The 18054-nt window shown below is 56.1% G+C and overlaps 1 protein-coding gene across 1 annotated transcript in view; it reads right to left on the reverse strand.

The window, feature by feature from the left end:
- CCDC57 (coiled-coil domain containing 57) overlaps positions 1 to 18054 on the reverse strand; it is a 104564-nt gene that overhangs the window by 51160 nt on the left and 35350 nt on the right. Inside the window, exons 11-15 of the mRNA XM_047093993.1 lie at positions 17746 to 17874; positions 10425 to 10647; positions 9603 to 9755; positions 3352 to 3455; positions 662 to 832 (exon numbers count right to left, since the gene is read on the reverse strand). Coding sequence (XP_046949949.1) covers positions 662 to 832; positions 3352 to 3455; positions 9603 to 9755; positions 10425 to 10647; positions 17746 to 17874 — 780 coding nt within the window. The remainder of the gene's footprint in view (positions 1 to 661; positions 833 to 3351; positions 3456 to 9602; positions 9756 to 10424; positions 10648 to 17745; positions 17875 to 18054) is intronic.

Genomic DNA, 18054 nt, shown 5'->3' on the forward strand with positions numbered 1-18054 from the left:
CGAGCTTGGGACACATGAGGACTGTTGCCCTATACCACCGCGCCCGGGGCTCTGGGCGCGCTCTGGTACCACGGTACAGTCGTGACCGCGGGCCACCATACAACACAGGGAACCGCGGGAACCCCGGGTCCCCCCAGGTAACGGACAGTAAGGAATGCGCGCTCTCAACAGCATCTCCAACAGCCTTCGGTGAGAAGGAAAGTGGCCGGTCTGTCAGATCTGCAGCGACGGCGGCCGCAGGGCTCTCTCACGGCTCGGAACGTTGCCTCAAACATGGAGCCAGATGGGCACTGGCTGCGGAGGGCCGGACGGGGACCATGACGGGAACCCCAGTGACACCCACACGGGGCCCACTGTCACGCGTGTAGGGGCCGTGGCCTCAAGCGCTCTGGGACATAAATCCTCACCAGGAAAACCCCCAATTTGCATTTCATTTCAGGGCTTCCCAAAGCCCTAGCAAGAGTCAAGGACTCCCTTTTAGGGGAAACAGAAGAGCCCTCTTCACACGTGCGGGTTTCCTACGCTGGCCTTAAGTGGAGGGTCCCAGGGCCCGGAGGCCTGAGGCGGGGCCGCACCCCTCCGGCACCGTGTCTGCCGAGGACCAGGCCCCACTGTGAGAGCGGCCAGCTGGAAGAGGGGGGCGGTGGGGCGGGGTACCCACCTGCCTCGCAAGGGCCCCCTGGTCCAAGGCTCGTAACCGCCAGTGGCTCCCGATATGCTCCTCGAGCTCAGCCACCTGCTTCTGCAGCTCCAAAGCCTCCAGGTGCACTTGGCCCACCTCGTGGGGCAGCTCGTGCTGGACGGTGTCCGCGCCCAGGGGTTTCTGCAGCACCTGGGGGGCCGTTTCAGGGGCAACGTTAGGAGGGGTGCCGGCTCCGGAGGGCAAGAGGGCAGGGAAGCAGGAGAAGGGCAGAGGCGCACAGCAGAAACTATGCGAAGATCAGAAAGGAACACGTTTGTCAGTCTCTCCTCTCTGGCTTAACGCAGCGGCCACGCAGGCCTGTGCCCCACCCGTCCCCTGCAGGGTGGCCTCGGGCACCTGTGGCGGAGCCCGCATTGGACTCCAAGGCTGGGTGGGGAGCATCCAGGCCGGGAACTGCCCGGGCGGAGGCAGAGGCCTCAAACCCTCTTCCTGAGCCTAGTACAGATGGAAACAAACACCTGCAGGCAAGCCGGGGCCTGGGAGGGGGAGGTGGGGGGTGGGAGGGGTGAAGCCAAGGCTGTCGAGGGGAGGTGACTGACAACTGGGGAGCAGACAGAAGGCAGGAGTGCACGGAAGGTGAAGAAGGGGAGTGCCGGGCGTGCGCGGCAGCTTTGGTCGCCACAGGGCAGCCGTGAGGTCCCCAAAGTGGGTCTCTGGCCAGAGCTCCGGGCCCAGCCCCTCACTTTGGCAGCTTCTCTGGACAACATCTGTCCTCCTGCTGATACAAGGAAGGAAAAAGGAACCAACGGACAGAATGGCACCTCTCTACACTCTGACTTTCCCACTTCATTCTCAGGAAGATAAAATATATTGTGTTCCTATTCCAGGAACTCCTACAGTGAAGTCCTGGTGAGTATCTTATTCTTTGAATTTGTCACATACGCATCAAAAAAGGTGACCGTTGGATGGACGCTGTTAATGAAAATAGAAACAAAAACCACTTTGAAGCGGACATTTTTCCTCCCAACAATCATATGCTCTCTGACTATCAAAAGAAAATTAAAGCTTTAAATGCTTATTTCCCGCTTGTAAAGCGTGTGCACGCCCGTGTGTGAGACTGCAGCAGTGGGCAGAACGGGAGGCAGCAAGTCCAGAGCGCCCCGAGCCCCCTCCCCTCGCGTGCGTACGGAGGTCCGTCTGAATATACAAGGTGGGGTGATTCACGTATTTACGGACTCCGAGCACCATGTGAAATTCCCTCTTTCTGTTGCCTCACGAAGAACACATCCACACAGAGGCGACAGGGCGGCCCGACACCGAAAGCACAAGCAGGAAGAAAACGCAGACAAAACCAGGGATCGTAAAAACTAAAAACCTGTGCTTCAAGGGACACTGTCAAGAAAGCGAAAAGACAAGCCTGAAAATGGGAGGAAAAATTTACAAACCGGACATCTGCTAAGGGACTAGTATCCAATGTACACGAAGGACTCTTCGAACCCAACGACAAAAAAGACAATCCAATTACAAATGGGCAAAGGATCTGAAGAGACATTTTTCCAAAGAATGCACACAGACGGCCAATAACTCTATGAAAAGATGCTCCGCATCATTAGCCATCAGGAAAAATGCAGATCAAAACCACTGTGAGGTACCATTTCGCCCCACTGGATCGGCTGGAGTCGAAAAGACAGAAAATAGGTGGTGGGAACCAGGACGCGGGCCGCCGGAGTCCTCACACGCAGCCAGAGGGACACCAAACGGTGTAGCCGCTCGTGAAAACAGCTCGGTGGTTCTTCAGAGTCACCATCGACCCAGCAGTTCCACTCCTACACACGAACCCCAGAGAATTGAAAGCAGGGGCTTGAACAGATGCGCGGACACCGTGTTCACAGCAGCGTTCTCCACAAGTGCCAAGCGTGGGAGCAGCCCAGTGTCCATCGGAGGACGGACGGTGTGGGAAACACAGCGGTTTATCACTCCGTCCCCAGAAGGCGTGAGCACTGGTTCACGCTACTGCCCGTGGGTGAGCCGCGAAGACATGAGGCCGAGGGAAACGAGCCAGTCACGCGAGGGCAGATTCCGCAGACCCCGCTCACGGGAGGGTCGTCCGGCTCCCGGAGGCAGGGCAGACGTCCCCGGGGGAAGGGATGTGGGGTCAGTGTTCGATGGGGACGGTTTCTGTTTGGATGACGAAAAAGTTCTGGGAATGGACAGTGGTGATGTTTATACATGTTGTGAATGTAGTTAACGTCACTGAACGTACGCTTGAAAATCGTACGCTTTATGTATATTTCACCACGATAAAAAAAAAAAAAAAACTCTAAAAAAAGAGAAATTATGAATTTGTAGCAATAAAGCACGACTGTGACCCTGGCAACACGTGTGACAGGGCAGAACTTGCGTCCTAGGAAACAGTGGGCGCCGGCCAGCCTGACTGAAAGGGCTGGGCCTCCGAGGCGTCTCGCGCCACATCAGGGCACCCCCACGCGCTCTGGCGTGTCCCGAGGGGGCAGCAGTCCTGCGTGGGCCCCACCGTGGGCGCTGCGCCTCTGGACTTTCCTCTCGGTGACCGGGCCTTACTGTGTGCACCTTGCTGGGGACATGTTACCTCACAATAACCCCTTCCTGGGAGGGAAACTGAGGCACAGAGCGGCCAAGAGGTCCAGCCAAAGACCTGCCCAGCCCAAGTGTCAAAGGGGAGGCCATACCTTCTGCCTGAGCCGGGCCACCAGGAAGTTCAGGAGATGTGCCCTGTTTCTGAGCCTCCCGAGCGCTAGACCCATGGGTGTGCCATCGGCCGGCACGGCTCCTCCTGCAGAAAGAGGGATTCTGTCAGGTTCAGGTCTCCTTCCCTTGGGGAAGGTTCCGGTCAACTGCCCTCTTTGGGGAGTAGACGTCTGTGCCATGCAGGGCTGGGGACGCTTACTGTCACCGTGTGTCCACCTGGAAGTGAAGATTCCCTAGGACTGAGTGGAAGGCACGTGGTCCCAACACAAACTGAGAGGCGCTGGCGACAGATGACGTATAACCCTAGTATCGAGAAAGCAAGAATCTTTGCAGGAAAACAGTGGAAGCTCACCACCTAATGTCTGCAGAGGCCAGTCTGCACCAGCCTCCTAGTCATCTGGAAATTAGAAAAAATGTTCCTACGACCCAGAGGTCAAAGAAAGAATCAGTAGAGGTAAGAAATTATTTTGGCCTGAGTTATCATTAATACAACGCTTACCAAAACTTAATGAAGGGATTGAAAACTGTCCTTTTAAAAATGTTTATGGCCAGGGGCGCCCAGGTGGCTCAGTCGGTTGAGCGTCTGACTTCGGCTCAGGTCATGATCTCGCGGTCCGTGAGTTCACGCCCTGCGTCAGGCTCTGTGCTGACAACTCAGAGCCTGGAGCCTGCTTCGGATTCTGTGTCTCCCTCTCTCTCTGTCCCTCCCCTGCTCATGCTCTGTCTCAAAAATAGATAAAAACATTTAAAAAACATTTCAGAAAATATTTATGGCCATAGTAGCTTTTTTTAGAAAAGAAGGGTGAAAAGTCAATGAGCTGAATGGCCATTTCAAAAACAAGAAGGCCAACTAAATAAAGTAGAAGAAAGGAAAGAATAAAGGTAATACTACATACTGAGAAGACAGAAAATAAATGTGTAATGGAGCTAGCTCCTTGAAAAGGCTTTTTAAAAAATAAGTTCCTGGGGCGCCTGGGTGGCTCCGTCGGTTGAGCGGCCGACTTCGGCTCAGGTCACGGTATCGCGGTCCGTGAGTTCGAGCCCCGCGTCGGGCTCTGTGCTGGCGGCTCAGAGCCTGGAGCCCGTTTCAGATCCTGTGTCTCCCTCTCTCTCTGACCCTCCCCTGTTCATGCTCTGTCTCTCTCTGTCTGAAAAATAAATAAACGTTAAAAAAAATTTTTTTTTTAAAGATCAATTCCTGGTAAGACTAAGGAAGAAAAAAAAAGTCAACAGAAACAACGCAATCGATGAAAACACAGTTATTCCTTTAGATCCTACAGGCTTTTAAAACTTTTAGGACAATACTACAGGCAATTTTCTGCCCAATTTTCAAAAACTTAGATGAACCAGATGATTTTCTAATAAAATATCAAAAAGTGACACGCCAAAAAGAAAATCTGGATCATCTTTTAACTGTGAAAAAAACTGAATTCACACTTTAAAACCTTCCCACAAGGAAAATCCTAAACTAGGGGGTTCAGAGTTGAAATCTATTAATGGTTCAGGAAAAACTGACGTCAGTCGGACACAAACTTTTTCAGAAAGCAGAGAAATAGGGAACATCTTCCGATATATTTGAGGCCGGAATAACCGCGATCCCCAAATTTGACAATGAGCATCCTAAGAGAGAGTACAAACCAGCCTCACTCATGAACATAAACGTATTAATTCTCAAAACAACATCAGTACAGGGATGTATCACATGTTGGGTCCATTGCAGAACCTTAAGTCTATTTAACACTCAAAACCCGGCGCAAGCCTGCTGTTTGGACAAGACCATGAGCGTGTGCCCTGTCCCTCTCCTTCCCGGAAGCTGAAAGCCCAAAGCGACTCTGAGGGTGCCCAGCGGGCGGGGGTGGGGCCCGGGGCCCGGGGCGGGGGAGGGCCAGGAGCAGGGGGGCGAGGGGCGGGGGCTCAGGGGACGCTCTGCCGCGGGTTCCTGATCTTCCTTCCTGTGTTTCCGGGCTTTGGTGCCAGAGCAACCACAAGCCAGAAGCACCAGGAGCCCAGACGAGGGGGGCTCCGCTGGTGCGGCCCATACAGACAAGGGCCCACCCTGCACCACCCTGCACCACGCGGCCTGCACCCCTCCTGGGGAGAGCACGTGGGGAGGATCGCAGAGAGGGGGAGCGAGAGAGAGGAATTCCTTCGGTCTGCCCAGAGTCCCTGAGGGGCCCGCGTGGAAACCGGGCAGCATCCGGACAGCCAAAGCCTTCAGAGCTGAGCTCTGTGCGGCCAGGGAAACCGCCCAGGACCTAACCGGGCTCGGGCGGCACCCGTGCAGGCACGGCAGAACAGCAGGGCAAAGACTCTGGAGGGTAAGGGGTCCTCCAGAGCCAGCCCAAGAGAGTGGGCCGGGTGCAGACGTGCCCTGTGCCCCAGAGAGGGGGGGGGGGGCCCGCTAACACAGAAGTGGAGCAAAACCAGCGTGGCAAGGGTCGGAGGGCCCGAGCACCAGAGTCTGAAGTTACTCATCACGCCGATAACCAGGAAGATCTCGACACAATGAGAAAAGACAACGCTGAGGGGGACACGGACGTCGGGATCACGGGGTCATGGAATAAGCGGGCCGGATGAGGAACCGTGCGAGCTGACTCGCTGTTAAAACGGTGGGAAAAGAAAAGTTTTAGAGGAATAAAAGGTACAAAGAAAACAAAATGGAAATCTTGAACTGAAATCGAAATAAAAGTCCCCCCGGTGGGCTCAGAGCAGCGCTGAGGGGACACGGGCCTGGCGAGCATGGGGACAGACGCAGGGATCACCCGCCTGAACAGCAGAGAAAACGCACCGGAAAAAGGAACAGAGCCACAGGGACCCTCGGGAAAAGAACAGAAAAAGCTAGCATTTTTGTCAGCGGAGTCCCTACGGGAAAAAAGAGCATAGAGCCGAAAAAACGCTTGAAGAAATGATGGTTGAAAACATCCCAAATTTGGCAACAGACAATCACCTTAGATTCAATGCCAAACAGGATAAGCCAAAGAAGCGTGTGCCCAGACACATCATCGTCAGACTTCGGGCACGAATGACAGACTCTTGAAAGCTGGTGGACAGAACAGCTGTGTGGCTTGTGGGAGACAAAGGTTTGGGCAGTAGAAGGCTTCTCAGCAGGAAGTGGCACGATTATCTTAAGGGTTGAGAGCTGAGAACCGTCAACTCCTACTTTCATACCAGAGAATAAATTCTGCAGGGACACAGGTGAAAAAGGAAAACCAGAGAGCTTGTTATCAGCACATCTGCCGTAAGAGCTGATGACAGGGAGGCTGGAACCTCGGGACTCAAGGACACACACAAAGGGCAAACGCCCAGGTGAACATCACAGACTCTACCTTGATTTTTTTTTTTTTTTTAATATATGAAATTTATTGTCAAATAACCTTGGTCACAGACTCTACCTTGGTTTTTTCTTTTTTTTTTTTTTTTACTGTTTATTTTGAAAGAGAGAGAGCATGCAAGCAAGGGAGGGCAGAGAGAAAGGGGGACACAGAACCTGAAGCAGGCTCTAGGCTCTGAGCTGTCAGCACAGAGCCCAATGCGGGGCTCGAACTCACGAACCATGAGATCATGACCTGAGCTGAAGTCGAACACTTAACCGACAGCCACCCAGGTGCCCCAATACTTATTCAGTTTTGAGAGAGGGGGGGAGAGAGGGGGAGAGAGAGAGACAGTGTGAGAGCGGAGGAGAGGGGCAGAGAGAGGGAGACACAGAATCAGACACAGGCTCCAGGCCCTGAGCTGTCAGCACAGAGCCCAATGGGGGCTCGAACTCACAAACCATGAGATCATGTCCTGAGCCGAAGTCAGACACTTAACCGACAGCCACCCAGGCGTCCCTCCTCTTGAGTTTTTTAAGATTATGTTTGACAATTTGGGACACCTGGGTGGCTCAGTCGGTTGAGTGTCCAACTTTAGCTCAGGTCATGATCTCACGGCTGGTGGGTTCAAGCCCCGCGTCGGGCTCTGTGCTGACAGCTCGGAGCCTGGAGCCTGCTTCAGATTCTGTGTCCCTCTCTCTCTCTGCCCCTCCTTGGCTTGCATTCTGTAGCTCTCTCTCTCTCTCAAAAATAAATTAAAAAAAAATAATAATAATAATAAATAAATAAATAAATAAATAAAATTATGTTTGACAATTAAAAGCAAGAATGCTAATCCTGACTGAAGCAGTTCCCCACATAGGAGAGGTGATGTTTACGACAGCAACGCGGGGACGGGGCCTGACGGCAGGAAGATGGTGCTGACGGGAGCTGGCTGCGAGAGGTCACATGGCCGTGCTGTGATCCCTGGGGCCCAGACAGGTACACTCAGAAACGGCACATACATTAAAATGGAACATAAACAATGTTCGGATGACCCACAGGCACAGGAAAGAAGACACCTGGGCCAGAAAGCGGGCAGGAAGCGGCTGCTCAGATCAACACGACAATAACTGTTCAGTGTGGATGATATAAATCCTATCAGTTAAAAATATTAGCAAATGAGAAAAAAAAAATTAGCAAAATGGGGGTGTCTGGGTGGTTCAGTCAGTTGAGCGTCTGACTCTAGATTTCAGCTCAAGTCACGACTTCACGGCTCGTGAGATCGAGCCCCGTGTCAGGCTCTGTGCTGACAGCATGAAGTGTGCTTGGGATTCTCTCTCTCTGCCTCTTCCCTGCATGTATGCACTCTCTCAAAATAAACATTAAAAAAATGAAAACCGTAACTGAAAAAAAATTTTTTGTAATTAGCAAAATGGATTTTATTTTTTTTTTTTAATTTTTTTTTTTCAACGTTTATTTATTTTTGGGACAGAGAGAGACAGAGCATGAATGGGGGAGGGGCAGAGAGAGAGGGAGACACAGAATCGGAAACAGGCTCCAGGCTCCGAGCCATCAGCCCAGAGCCCGACGCGGGGCTCGAACCCACGGACCGTGAGATCGTGACCTGGCTGAAGTCGGACGCTTAACCGACTGCGCCACCCAGGTGCCCCGCAAAATGGATTTTAAAAATTGACCTGCCTATATGCTGCTACAAGAAATTCATTTCAAATGTGATGCTGTGGCAAGATTGTCACACAGAGAGTCTGACACCCAGGCTTTTCTTTCCGGGAAGCAACTTTATTTGTGCTAGCACTGTTCAGTTGGGTTTGTACCCGAAGAAATGAGCCCCTGAATGCCACGTGGCACAGTTTTTACATATTTTCTACTTCTTTGTCTCCCATATATGGTAACATGCAAACATGCACTCTGATTAAGTGGTCTCATGTTACAAGGTCATGAGGGATGTTGTCATGTACACACATAGCCAGGTTACCTTGAGGTATTTTATTTTTCCTTAGGAAGGGGACTTTACCACAATATAAGGAGTTAAAAGTTAAAGGATTATAAAGATACACCAAGCAGACTCTAATCAAAAGGAAGCTGGAGTGCTGTGATTAACACTAGACAGAGCAGGCTTTAGAGCACTGCACCCCTAACAGGTAAAGAGGATCATTACGTGATGCTATCAGGGCCAGTCCCCTCTTACAAACACAGAAACTCTAAATGTGTATGCAACCAACAACAAAGCTCCAAAACACAGTAAGCAAAAACTGGCAGAAGCATGATAAAAAACAACCATGTATTACAGCAGGAATAGAAAGGAACTTCCTTAATCTGGCCCTGTGCTCCAAAAAACCTTTAGCGGCTTTAAAGTCAAATGTTGAAATTTTTCTCTGGAGTCAGGAAGAAAGTCAGCCATTACCAACACCATACTGGAGATTCTGGCCTGGAAAAGTAATATAAGGAAAAGACATAAAAGATGCCAGCACTGGGAACGCAAGCAGGCCCCTGGCTGGAGACGAGCCGATCCGTAGGTGGAGCATCCCACTCCTTCACCTGTCTTCCTACACAGTCAGCCCCAGAAACCAGCCGGTGGGATGCGTCCATCCCCCTAGAAGGGCTCTCCACCGGGCCAGCGCCCAGCCGGGCAAGGGGGTGTCTGCGTGGCGCCAGAGCAGGGGTGGGGCAGGGAGGTGCCCACCCGGAGAGGTAAACGAGTGTAAACACTTTGAGAACGGGTGGCATGGGGACTCCTGGGTGCCGGGAAGGGCGGGGGGGGGGGGGGGGACCTGTAGTTTGCGATCTTTCCTTGATGCGTGCGTTTGCATTTTGTGGACTTTCTGGGGGGTTATATTTCAATTAAACCAATGTAAAACAGATGCAGAAACCAGAGTGTTTCTGGAACAAAGCATTCAACAGGACAAGACAAGGACTCTTACCAGGCACTTTGGCCAAGATGTGGACGTTGGCTTGAACGTCAGAGTGAGATGAGGACATCTTCGAAGGATCTAACACATCTTCTACCTGTCCTTCCAGGGTTTTAAATTTATGCTTCAGATTTCTGATTTCTGTTTCGAGGACCATGATGTAATCTGCCGCAAAACAACCCAATAAATACGCCGGCACACGCGTTACACTCCCCTCGCCCGGCACAAGATAGGGGCTCCCTCCCGCTGTCCCGCTCTTCCCCCCGCCCCGCCTCCCACACCTGCCCTGGCCCCGGTGCCCCCCTCCCCTCTGGTGCCGGGTGCGCTCCGAGGACGGCTACGCCCCTGCGCTCCCTCAGACCCACGAGCCTGCGTACACGGAAGCACGAGTCTCAGGCGTGGAGTCGTGAGCTGGTGCCCTCCGCTCAGGACCGCTCCGGGGCCCCTCTTAACGGTGCACGGGAGGGGTGGGGGGGAGCCCAGCTCCGTTACGGCACAGGCCCCGAGGAGAGGCCTGGTATCCGCCAGCCTGCACAGCCCGCCTCTTGGAGAACACAGTGCCCACTCCCCTCCCCATGCAAGTGGCCTCCAGGCTCCAAGTGCCAAGTACACATCCTTCCCTTCTTTCTGCCACTTAATCGATAAAAAGTTGCTGTTCTACGTATAAACATGGACATAAGATCCGTTCCCTTGGAGGAGAAGCCTCTATCATACTCTGAATTCGTCAGAGCGGATGTTCATCTATGAGACTCCAAGTGAAGCATGTTTTGGACCCACTGGAGATCTGTCCCCTCCCCATTCTCTGCCCCCCCCCCCCCCACCCCTCCGGCTCACCAGGAGCCGCGGCCTCAGCTGCTGCCTTTGGAAGGGGCTGTGCGGGGTCAGAGGGCTGACCCCCTGACTGCTCAGGAGGAAGAACCTGGTCGTTCAGGGTCTCCATTTCCTCCCTCATCTCCGCAACAGCGCGTCGTAAGCTTGCGTTTTGCTCCTGGAGCCTCTGGATCTCACTAGATGGAAAACTTTCACTTACTTCTTCTTCACGATGCCTTAGGAGCACCTGTCAAACACAAAAAGAAAGAAAATGGTTACGGCTACAGAAGAAGCCCACAGGCACGCCTGGTTGGCTCTGCTTGGGATTCTCTCCCCCCCGGCCTCTGCTGCCCCCCCCAAAATAAATGGATAAACGTAAAAAAAAAAAAAGTCCCTTAAGAAAAAAAGAAAAAACCCAGGTTTGCTGCCCGTCCACGGCTCTGCCCACCCGTCTGCCCTCCAGGCTGTGGGGACCTTCCATCTAGACTGACGGGGCGATGAGAGCCCCCTGCTTCCAGATGTCACAAAGACAAGACTGCTGCTCGCCACCGGGAGCGCTTCCTGAGAAATCGGGGGCCCCTTCCCTTTCAGTCGCAAAGCCGTCGGCCACCCACAGGGCGGCTGCCGTGGAAAAGACACAGGAACAAGTGCCGGCAGGGAGACAGACGACGTGGGACCCTTGCCCGCCGGGAGGGTGAACGGGTGCGGCGGCCTGTGGGTGAAAGACGGGGCGCCGCCACGGAAAATCGCCTGGCGGTCCTCGAGAGATTAAGCGCAGAGGTGATTATACGACCCGGCAATTCCACTTCGAGGCGTATGCCCAGAGAACCGAAAACGTATGTCCACGTGAAAACGCGTACACGCACGTTCACGGCGGCAGTCTTCACAGCAGCCGGGGCGGCGCGCAAACGCAAATGTCCACCGATGGACGGACGCGTGGATGAATTAAAGACGTGACACAACAGAGAGTACGAAGCCACACAGGAATGAAGTCTAGCGCGTGCTACAACACAGACCAGCCGTGAAGATGCTCCCAGTGGTGCCCACGACTTCGATACGGTTGTAGGTACACATAAGCTCAAGGGTTTGAAGAAAAACAGGAATGTGAAAGGAAGAGGAACAGGAGATAATTTGACAAGAACCCAACGGCCTCTGCAGAGATGAGAAAGATATTATTTGAAATAAGAAATTCACTGGAGGGGCCCCTGAGGGGCTCAGTCAGTTAAGCGTCTGACTCTTGATTTCGACTCAGGTCACCATCTCACCGTTTGTGGGTTCAAGCCCCGTGTCAGGCTCTGCACTGACGAGGTGGAGCCTGTTTGGGATTCTCTCTCTCTCTCCGTCTCTCTCTTTGCCCCTCCCTTGCTCATGCTCTCTCTAAGTAAATAAACTTAAAAAAAAAAATTCATGGGGCACCTGGGTGGCTCAGTCGGTTAAGCTTCCGACTTCGGCTCAGATCATGATCTCGCGGTCCGTGAGTTCGAGCCCCGCGTCGGGCTCTGGGCTGATGGCTCGGAGCCTGGAGCCTGTTTCCGATTCTGTGTCTCCCTCTCTCTCTGCCCCTCCCCCATTCATGCTCTGTCTCTCTCTGTCTCAAAAATAAAATAAACGTTAAAAAATTAAAAAAAAAAATTCACTAGAGAGGCGGCGTAAGACCAGACGTCACAGGAGAAAGGGTCAGTGAGTGCAGATACACAGCAACAGAAAGCATTCAGCCAAGCAGAGGGGAAGGCCAAAAAGAGAGTCAACAGAGGCCGCCGGCTCAGGGCAAGGACCCAAGAACCCAGATACAGGAGGCAGAGGACATATTGGCCAAAATATTTTCAACGTTTATTTATTTTTGAAGGAGAGAGAAAGCATGTGACAGAGAGCAAGCAGGGGAGGGACAGAGAGAGGGAGACACAGAATCGGAAGCAGGCTCCAGGCTCCAGGCTCCGAGCGGCCAGCACAGAGCCTGACGTTCAGCTCGAACCCATGATCCATGCGATCATGACCTGAGCCAAAGTCGGACGCTTGACCGACGGAAACATCCAGGCGCCCCTGGCCAAAATATTTTCAAATTTGATGAAAACAAGTCCACAGATCCAAGACGTCCACTGAAACCCAAAGCAAAATAAACACAAAGAAAATCATACCAAAAAGTACATCATAATCAACTTGCTAAAAAATCACAGATAAAGAGAAAAAAGGACCAGAAAAGCAATCCGAGGAACACAGCATATTAGGTGGCGTGCACAGGCGCAAATACGAGGTTTCTGCCAACTTGTCACAAGAGCCACCGGGAGCCCCGAGACACAGGAAGGAAAAAGCCCTACCGCCTCGGAATCCTACAGTCAGTGCCTGCGTCCTTCCAAATGACAGCGAGACAGGCCGCTACCTTTGACCACCAGGATTCACCGCAGCGGGACCTGCTTCTGGCTGCAAACAACCAGAAAATCAGACGAGTTCCAGGAAGCCAGCGTCTGCCGCCATGCCAGCACAGGACCGGGGTGCCCGACACAAGGGGGCAGGTAACTGAGCCCTGCGGCCTGGCCTGGCCTGCATGAGCCCAGGCAGGGCCCCCACCTTCAGGGATGCGCACTTACCGCGCGAGCTTCCTCCCCTGCAGGGACCCCCCCCCCCCCCCCGAGACAGAGCCTCCTCCCTGCAGGGCCCCCCTCCCACAGACAGCGCCGGCTCCTCCCCTGCAACCCCTCCCCCTGCCTGCTGCCGCTGACCCTGCGAGCAGGCAGGTGGGCCGCCCCAGGGTGCCATGTGCGCGCGCGCGCGCGCGCACACACACACACACACACACACACACACACACACGGTAGTTCCTCACTCTCCGGCTGGTGGCTGGCCCCCCTCTGCTTGCACCAGGAGGGCTCTGGCCAGCCCTGCGGCACCTCGCTACCCAAGAAGGTGAGCTGCTACCGAGCTCAGAGGGAGGAACCCACGTGCCTGTGCAGCCTTAGGGTGACAGGTGCCAGTCACCTCAGCAGCCGCTGGGAAGAGGACGGCCACGTGGTAAAATACATAACCATTTGCAAAGTGTCTTGAAGAATTACAATGACATGAAACATAATGATTGGAGAAATGAAAAAAAGGAATCCCAGTTATACAGCACAACAGACTATACAGAAACAGCACGTGCACAGGGACACATACCGAGATCCAGAGAGAGCAGTGACTAGGAAAACACCAGAGGGGTGCCTGGGTGGCTCAGTCGGTTGAGCGTCCGACTTCGGCTCAGGTCATGATCTCACGGTCCATGAGTTCGAGCCCCGTGTTGGGCTCTGTGCTGACAGCTCAGAGCCTGGAGCCTGCTTCCGATTCTGTGTCTCCCTCTCTCTCTGTCCCTCCCCTGCTGATGCTCTGTCTCTTTCTCTTTCAAAAACGAATAAACATTAAAAATAATTTTTTTAATAAAAAAAATAAAAAAGAAAACACCAGAATGCCAGCACGGTGCGACCATGTGCAACCATGTGCGACCTCCGTGTCCTCAGGAATGGTAACACGCCCCCCACGCCCCGCGAGCGGGCTCCCCCAGCTGGTGCCAGCAGCGGGCCAGGTGCTGGGTCACAGGCCCCCTTTAATGCTTCACAAAGAGCCCGCATCAGATGCAGGAACTGACGCTCGAGTTAACGAGGGGTGACCCGGCCACCACGCTGTCCGTGCTGCCGCCACCTGCTCAACCCGCCACCCTGCTCCAGGCACGCGCTCGCGTCTCACAAAAGCGCCACGGAGGCCACACGGGAGCCGAGCTGGACCCCGGGTCCACCTGGTCCCCAAGGCCACTCCCCTAAACTGAAATTGTCGAATTCCCGCAGTGGCCACACGTTCCCTCTCCTTCCAGAAGGAAGCTAGCTCTTCTACTGAGCGCGGACCCAGCTTTCCCACACCCCTCGTCGAGGCCTTCGCGGGCTCTGCTCTGCACCTGCCCTGCCTTCCAGCCCCGACTCCTCCGCCCCCCCACTCGCCGCTCACACTGCTGACAGGAGGGGCGACCTGTTTTCCTGCTGTCATGCCCGCCACCGCATTCCGCACCTGCTGCTGGGCAAAACCTCACAGCTGCTCCCTCGCGGGCACGACGGCAGAACCCGACGGCCCTGGCGCTGGCCTGGCCCCGCTCAAACGTCCCCTCTGCCACACGTGGGGCAGGGACCACCCTCACAGGGCCTCGGCTTCCTCGTCTATGAAGTGGAACGACAGCATCAGCCCCCAAACCCCCGGGCAGCCCAGCCAGCCCCAGGAGGCACGACCTCACCTGTGACGTCGCGTGGCGCCGGAGCCTCCGTGGCCCGGGCTGCGTTCTCTCCCCTGCAGCTCTGCACGGGGAGGGCCTGCCCTCCGGAGCCTGGGATTACCACCGGGGGCGTGACTGATGCGGTCCCCGCTGAGGCCCCACGCGCACCTCCGTGCCGAGCGGTGCCGGTGGGAAGGGGCCGCCACACAGGTAAGACGCAGCCGGGCGGCACAGCGGGGACCTGACGGCTCATCCCCCCGACTTTTCCTTAGAGACCCTGCCCGCTGCCCCTGACCTCCTACTTGCCCAGGACCCGCCTCTACGCCTGCGAGGCAGCCTCGGCACCAACGTGCTGACACCCACGAAGCGGGAGCACAGGCGCCCCGCCTCCTGCAGGGCTCACCTCCGAGGCTCATCCCACCGTGCCAGCCCGGCCCGCGCACAGCTCCCACCCCCGGTCCCGGCTCTGAGACCGCGGCGGCACGCCAGCTGGCGCCTGCACACAGCCCTGGGGCGCGTCCTGCCGCGTCCCGCCTGCCTCGGCTCCCGGCCCCCGACACGGGGTCAAATGCGTGCGGGTTTGTGGACAGGAGTGAAGCGTGTTCTCGGCGTGGCTGGCGGGCTACAACCTTCTCGGCGGGACTCCCGGCGCCCAGCCCGCCTCGAACACCAACCGCGGGCTGAGTGCCGTCCTCGGAGGGCGCGGCCAGAGGCCCCGGGTCCCCCCCCCCCCCCCGCGACGAGCACGGGCCACCGCCGGCGAGGACGGGAGCTGCGCGCTGTGCACCCTCGAGCTGGCCCACGTGCCCCCGGTGCAATTAGGGGCCCGGTCTGCACGCGCCCCCGCCCCAGGCTGACACGGCGGGTGGGAGAGGCTGCCCCGCCGGGAAGGTCTTCCCAAGCACTTCCGAAGCTCCGTCACCCGGCACAACTGGCTGAGTGGCTTTTCATGAAGGGACGGAGGTCAGACTACTGAACCAAGGGCCCTGGGACCAGGAGGATGGGGTCTGAGGCGGGGTCAGGCCGGCACCTTCCCGTGTGGGCTTTTCCCAGACCTCCCAGCAGCCCGGCGACACGGCTTCCCTCAGGGGCCCCGAGGCGAGCCCCACGACGGGCCGGGGTTCGCTACGGGGCACACGCCTCAGGCTGGGAGCAAACCTCGGAGACTCTGGTGAGACTCCTTCCTCCCTCCTCCAGCTTCTGGTGTTTACCAGAGAACCTTGGTGTCCCTTGGTTTGGGGCCATGTCACTCCCACCTCTGCCTCTGTCGGCGCGTGGCCCTCTCCCTGCGACTCTGGCTTCCACGTGGTGTTCTTTTTATAAGGAGGCCGGTCATATTGGATTAGGGCCCACCCTGCTCCAGCGTGACCTCGTCTGCACTGGTTACATCCACACAGACCCTATTTCCAAGTGAGGTTGCATCTCAAAGAGCTGGCGGCTAGGACTGGAGCCTGTCCCTTCGGGGCCACCACGCAACCCACAGGCATCTCAGTCAGCGTCAGGCTCTGGCCAGCTATCCGTCAGCGAGATCTGTGTGGGGAGAAAACGGCCACGGCTGTATGTCAGGTGGCTCAGACACCACGGGTGAAGCCGCGTGTCTCTGGGATAAAGTCTAACCTGTTAGTTCTGCCCTCCCCGGAGAGACCCAGGCTTGAGTCACAAAAGAGCCCTTTGCTGCACCCTGAGGTATCCTCCTGGAGGTCTGATGACACGCTGGATTCTCCAAAGTCAGCGCCAAAACCGACAAAGCTAGCAGGACAGGAAGCCTTATTTACAACTTTTAAAATGAGGAAGCGATCTGGCTCTGGGGCCAGCGACGTGGCAGGGAGGACACCGGTGTCCCCGCCACCCGCTGATCCTTCCCCACGGGCCTTCCCACCCTGTGATGCCGAGGCCTGAAGAAACCTCCGCCTCCAGCACCACGTTCTCTCTGGGGCAGAGGCTCCTGCCCAGATGCCCACACAGACACGGGATCCGTTTCCTGCGTTCTGACAATTCTCACGAGTGACCATGACAGAATCATCAAATGTCCCCTCTGACTCTGTGCTAGAACCTAAAACCCTTGAGACAAGTAGAGGTCCTGGCTTCTGCACACAGGTCAGGACAAGTTACTGATACCCTTTTGCTTTAGTGATCTCTGTACCCAGTGTGGGGTTCGAACTCATGACCCTGAGGTCAAGAGCTGCACCCTCCACCGACGGAGCCAGCCAGGTGCCCCAAATTACCAACATCTTGACACCGGTCAGAAGCCGGGTCTGCAGACATGTGGCCACTGCATCATCTTAGAGCAAACCTTGCCCACCCGGGTCCCTACGACCAGCTAGAAGTCCAAGCAGCTGCTGCCTTTGGGGTGAGCAGGGGGCCAACGGGAAGGGGTGTGGCCAACTTTCCAGGGCGACAGACATGCTCTGCATTTTGTTGGAGGGCTGGGCCCATGGGTCCTTCACGTCAAACTCACTGACCTGCGCCCTGAAGGTCTGTGCGTTTCGCTGCATATAAAGCAAGAAACAAGAACTCTTCACAGGCCTGGAGGAGTCTCCCCCCACCAGCCCCTCCTGTTCTCGCCTCCCGAGCCTCAGGCTGCCCCTGCCCCCCCCCCCGACCCCCCCGACCGTGGCCCTCGGGCATCCGGGCTCGCAGCCCAGCTCCGCTCCTCGGAAACTGTTACGCGGGGTCCCTGCGTCTCTGGGGCTGCGGCACCGGCCTTAGCGTCAGAGGACCCAGGGCCACAGACGAGGCTCTCGGGCAGACCTGGCGCGGAGAGGCACTCGGGCAGCACCCGGATGGCGGAGATGGCGGCACACGGCGACCTGCCGCGACAGCTCTGCGGATAAAACACGACCTCACGCTAGGCGTCTGCGTGGTGTGATGTCTGAAGGCGGGGTCTGAGATTTCAACGTGGGGTCCGCTTGAAATCTGGACTCTGAGTCCAGAGTCACCTCAGCTCCTTCAGGTGTCAGAATGGCCCCCGTTGTGCCGACACCTGAGGAGACTTGGTGCCGCTGGGACGGCTCTCCCACCACCACGGCTGGGGGGGCGGGGGAGGCGCAGGAGAGGGCTGGGGAGCGGCGTCCCCGGGGGAGGCTCAGGGCGGGGGGGGGCGGCCGTGCCGACCCGCACCTCCTTCTCAGGAAGAAGCCCGCGTGTCCTCAACGCCTGCACGGCCTGGTCTCTCTCAAGGGTCAAGGCCTTCAGCACCACCTCCTGGTCACACAGCGTCCGCTCTGTCTCCTGGAGCTTGGCAGCAACCTGGGGAGACATGTGGGAGTCGGTTCGTGTGGGAAGAGTTACGAGGCTCCTGGGAGCAGAGAGCAGGTGCATGAGGGAGCGGCCCCCCCGGCCCAGGACCAGGCGCCGGTCGGGCTGGCCGGGCGGCAGCATCAGGCTCGGGGTGTGGCCCTTTCCGCCCAGTCCCCTGTGCACAGGGGG

This window comes from Lynx rufus, unplaced genomic scaffold (genome assembly GCF_022079265.1).
Source record: "Lynx rufus isolate CCGP_SWC_20201006 ecotype Redwood Valley unplaced genomic scaffold, mLynRuf1.p SCAF_37, whole genome shotgun sequence".
Classification (NCBI taxonomy): domain Eukaryota; kingdom Metazoa; phylum Chordata; class Mammalia; order Carnivora; family Felidae; genus Lynx; species Lynx rufus.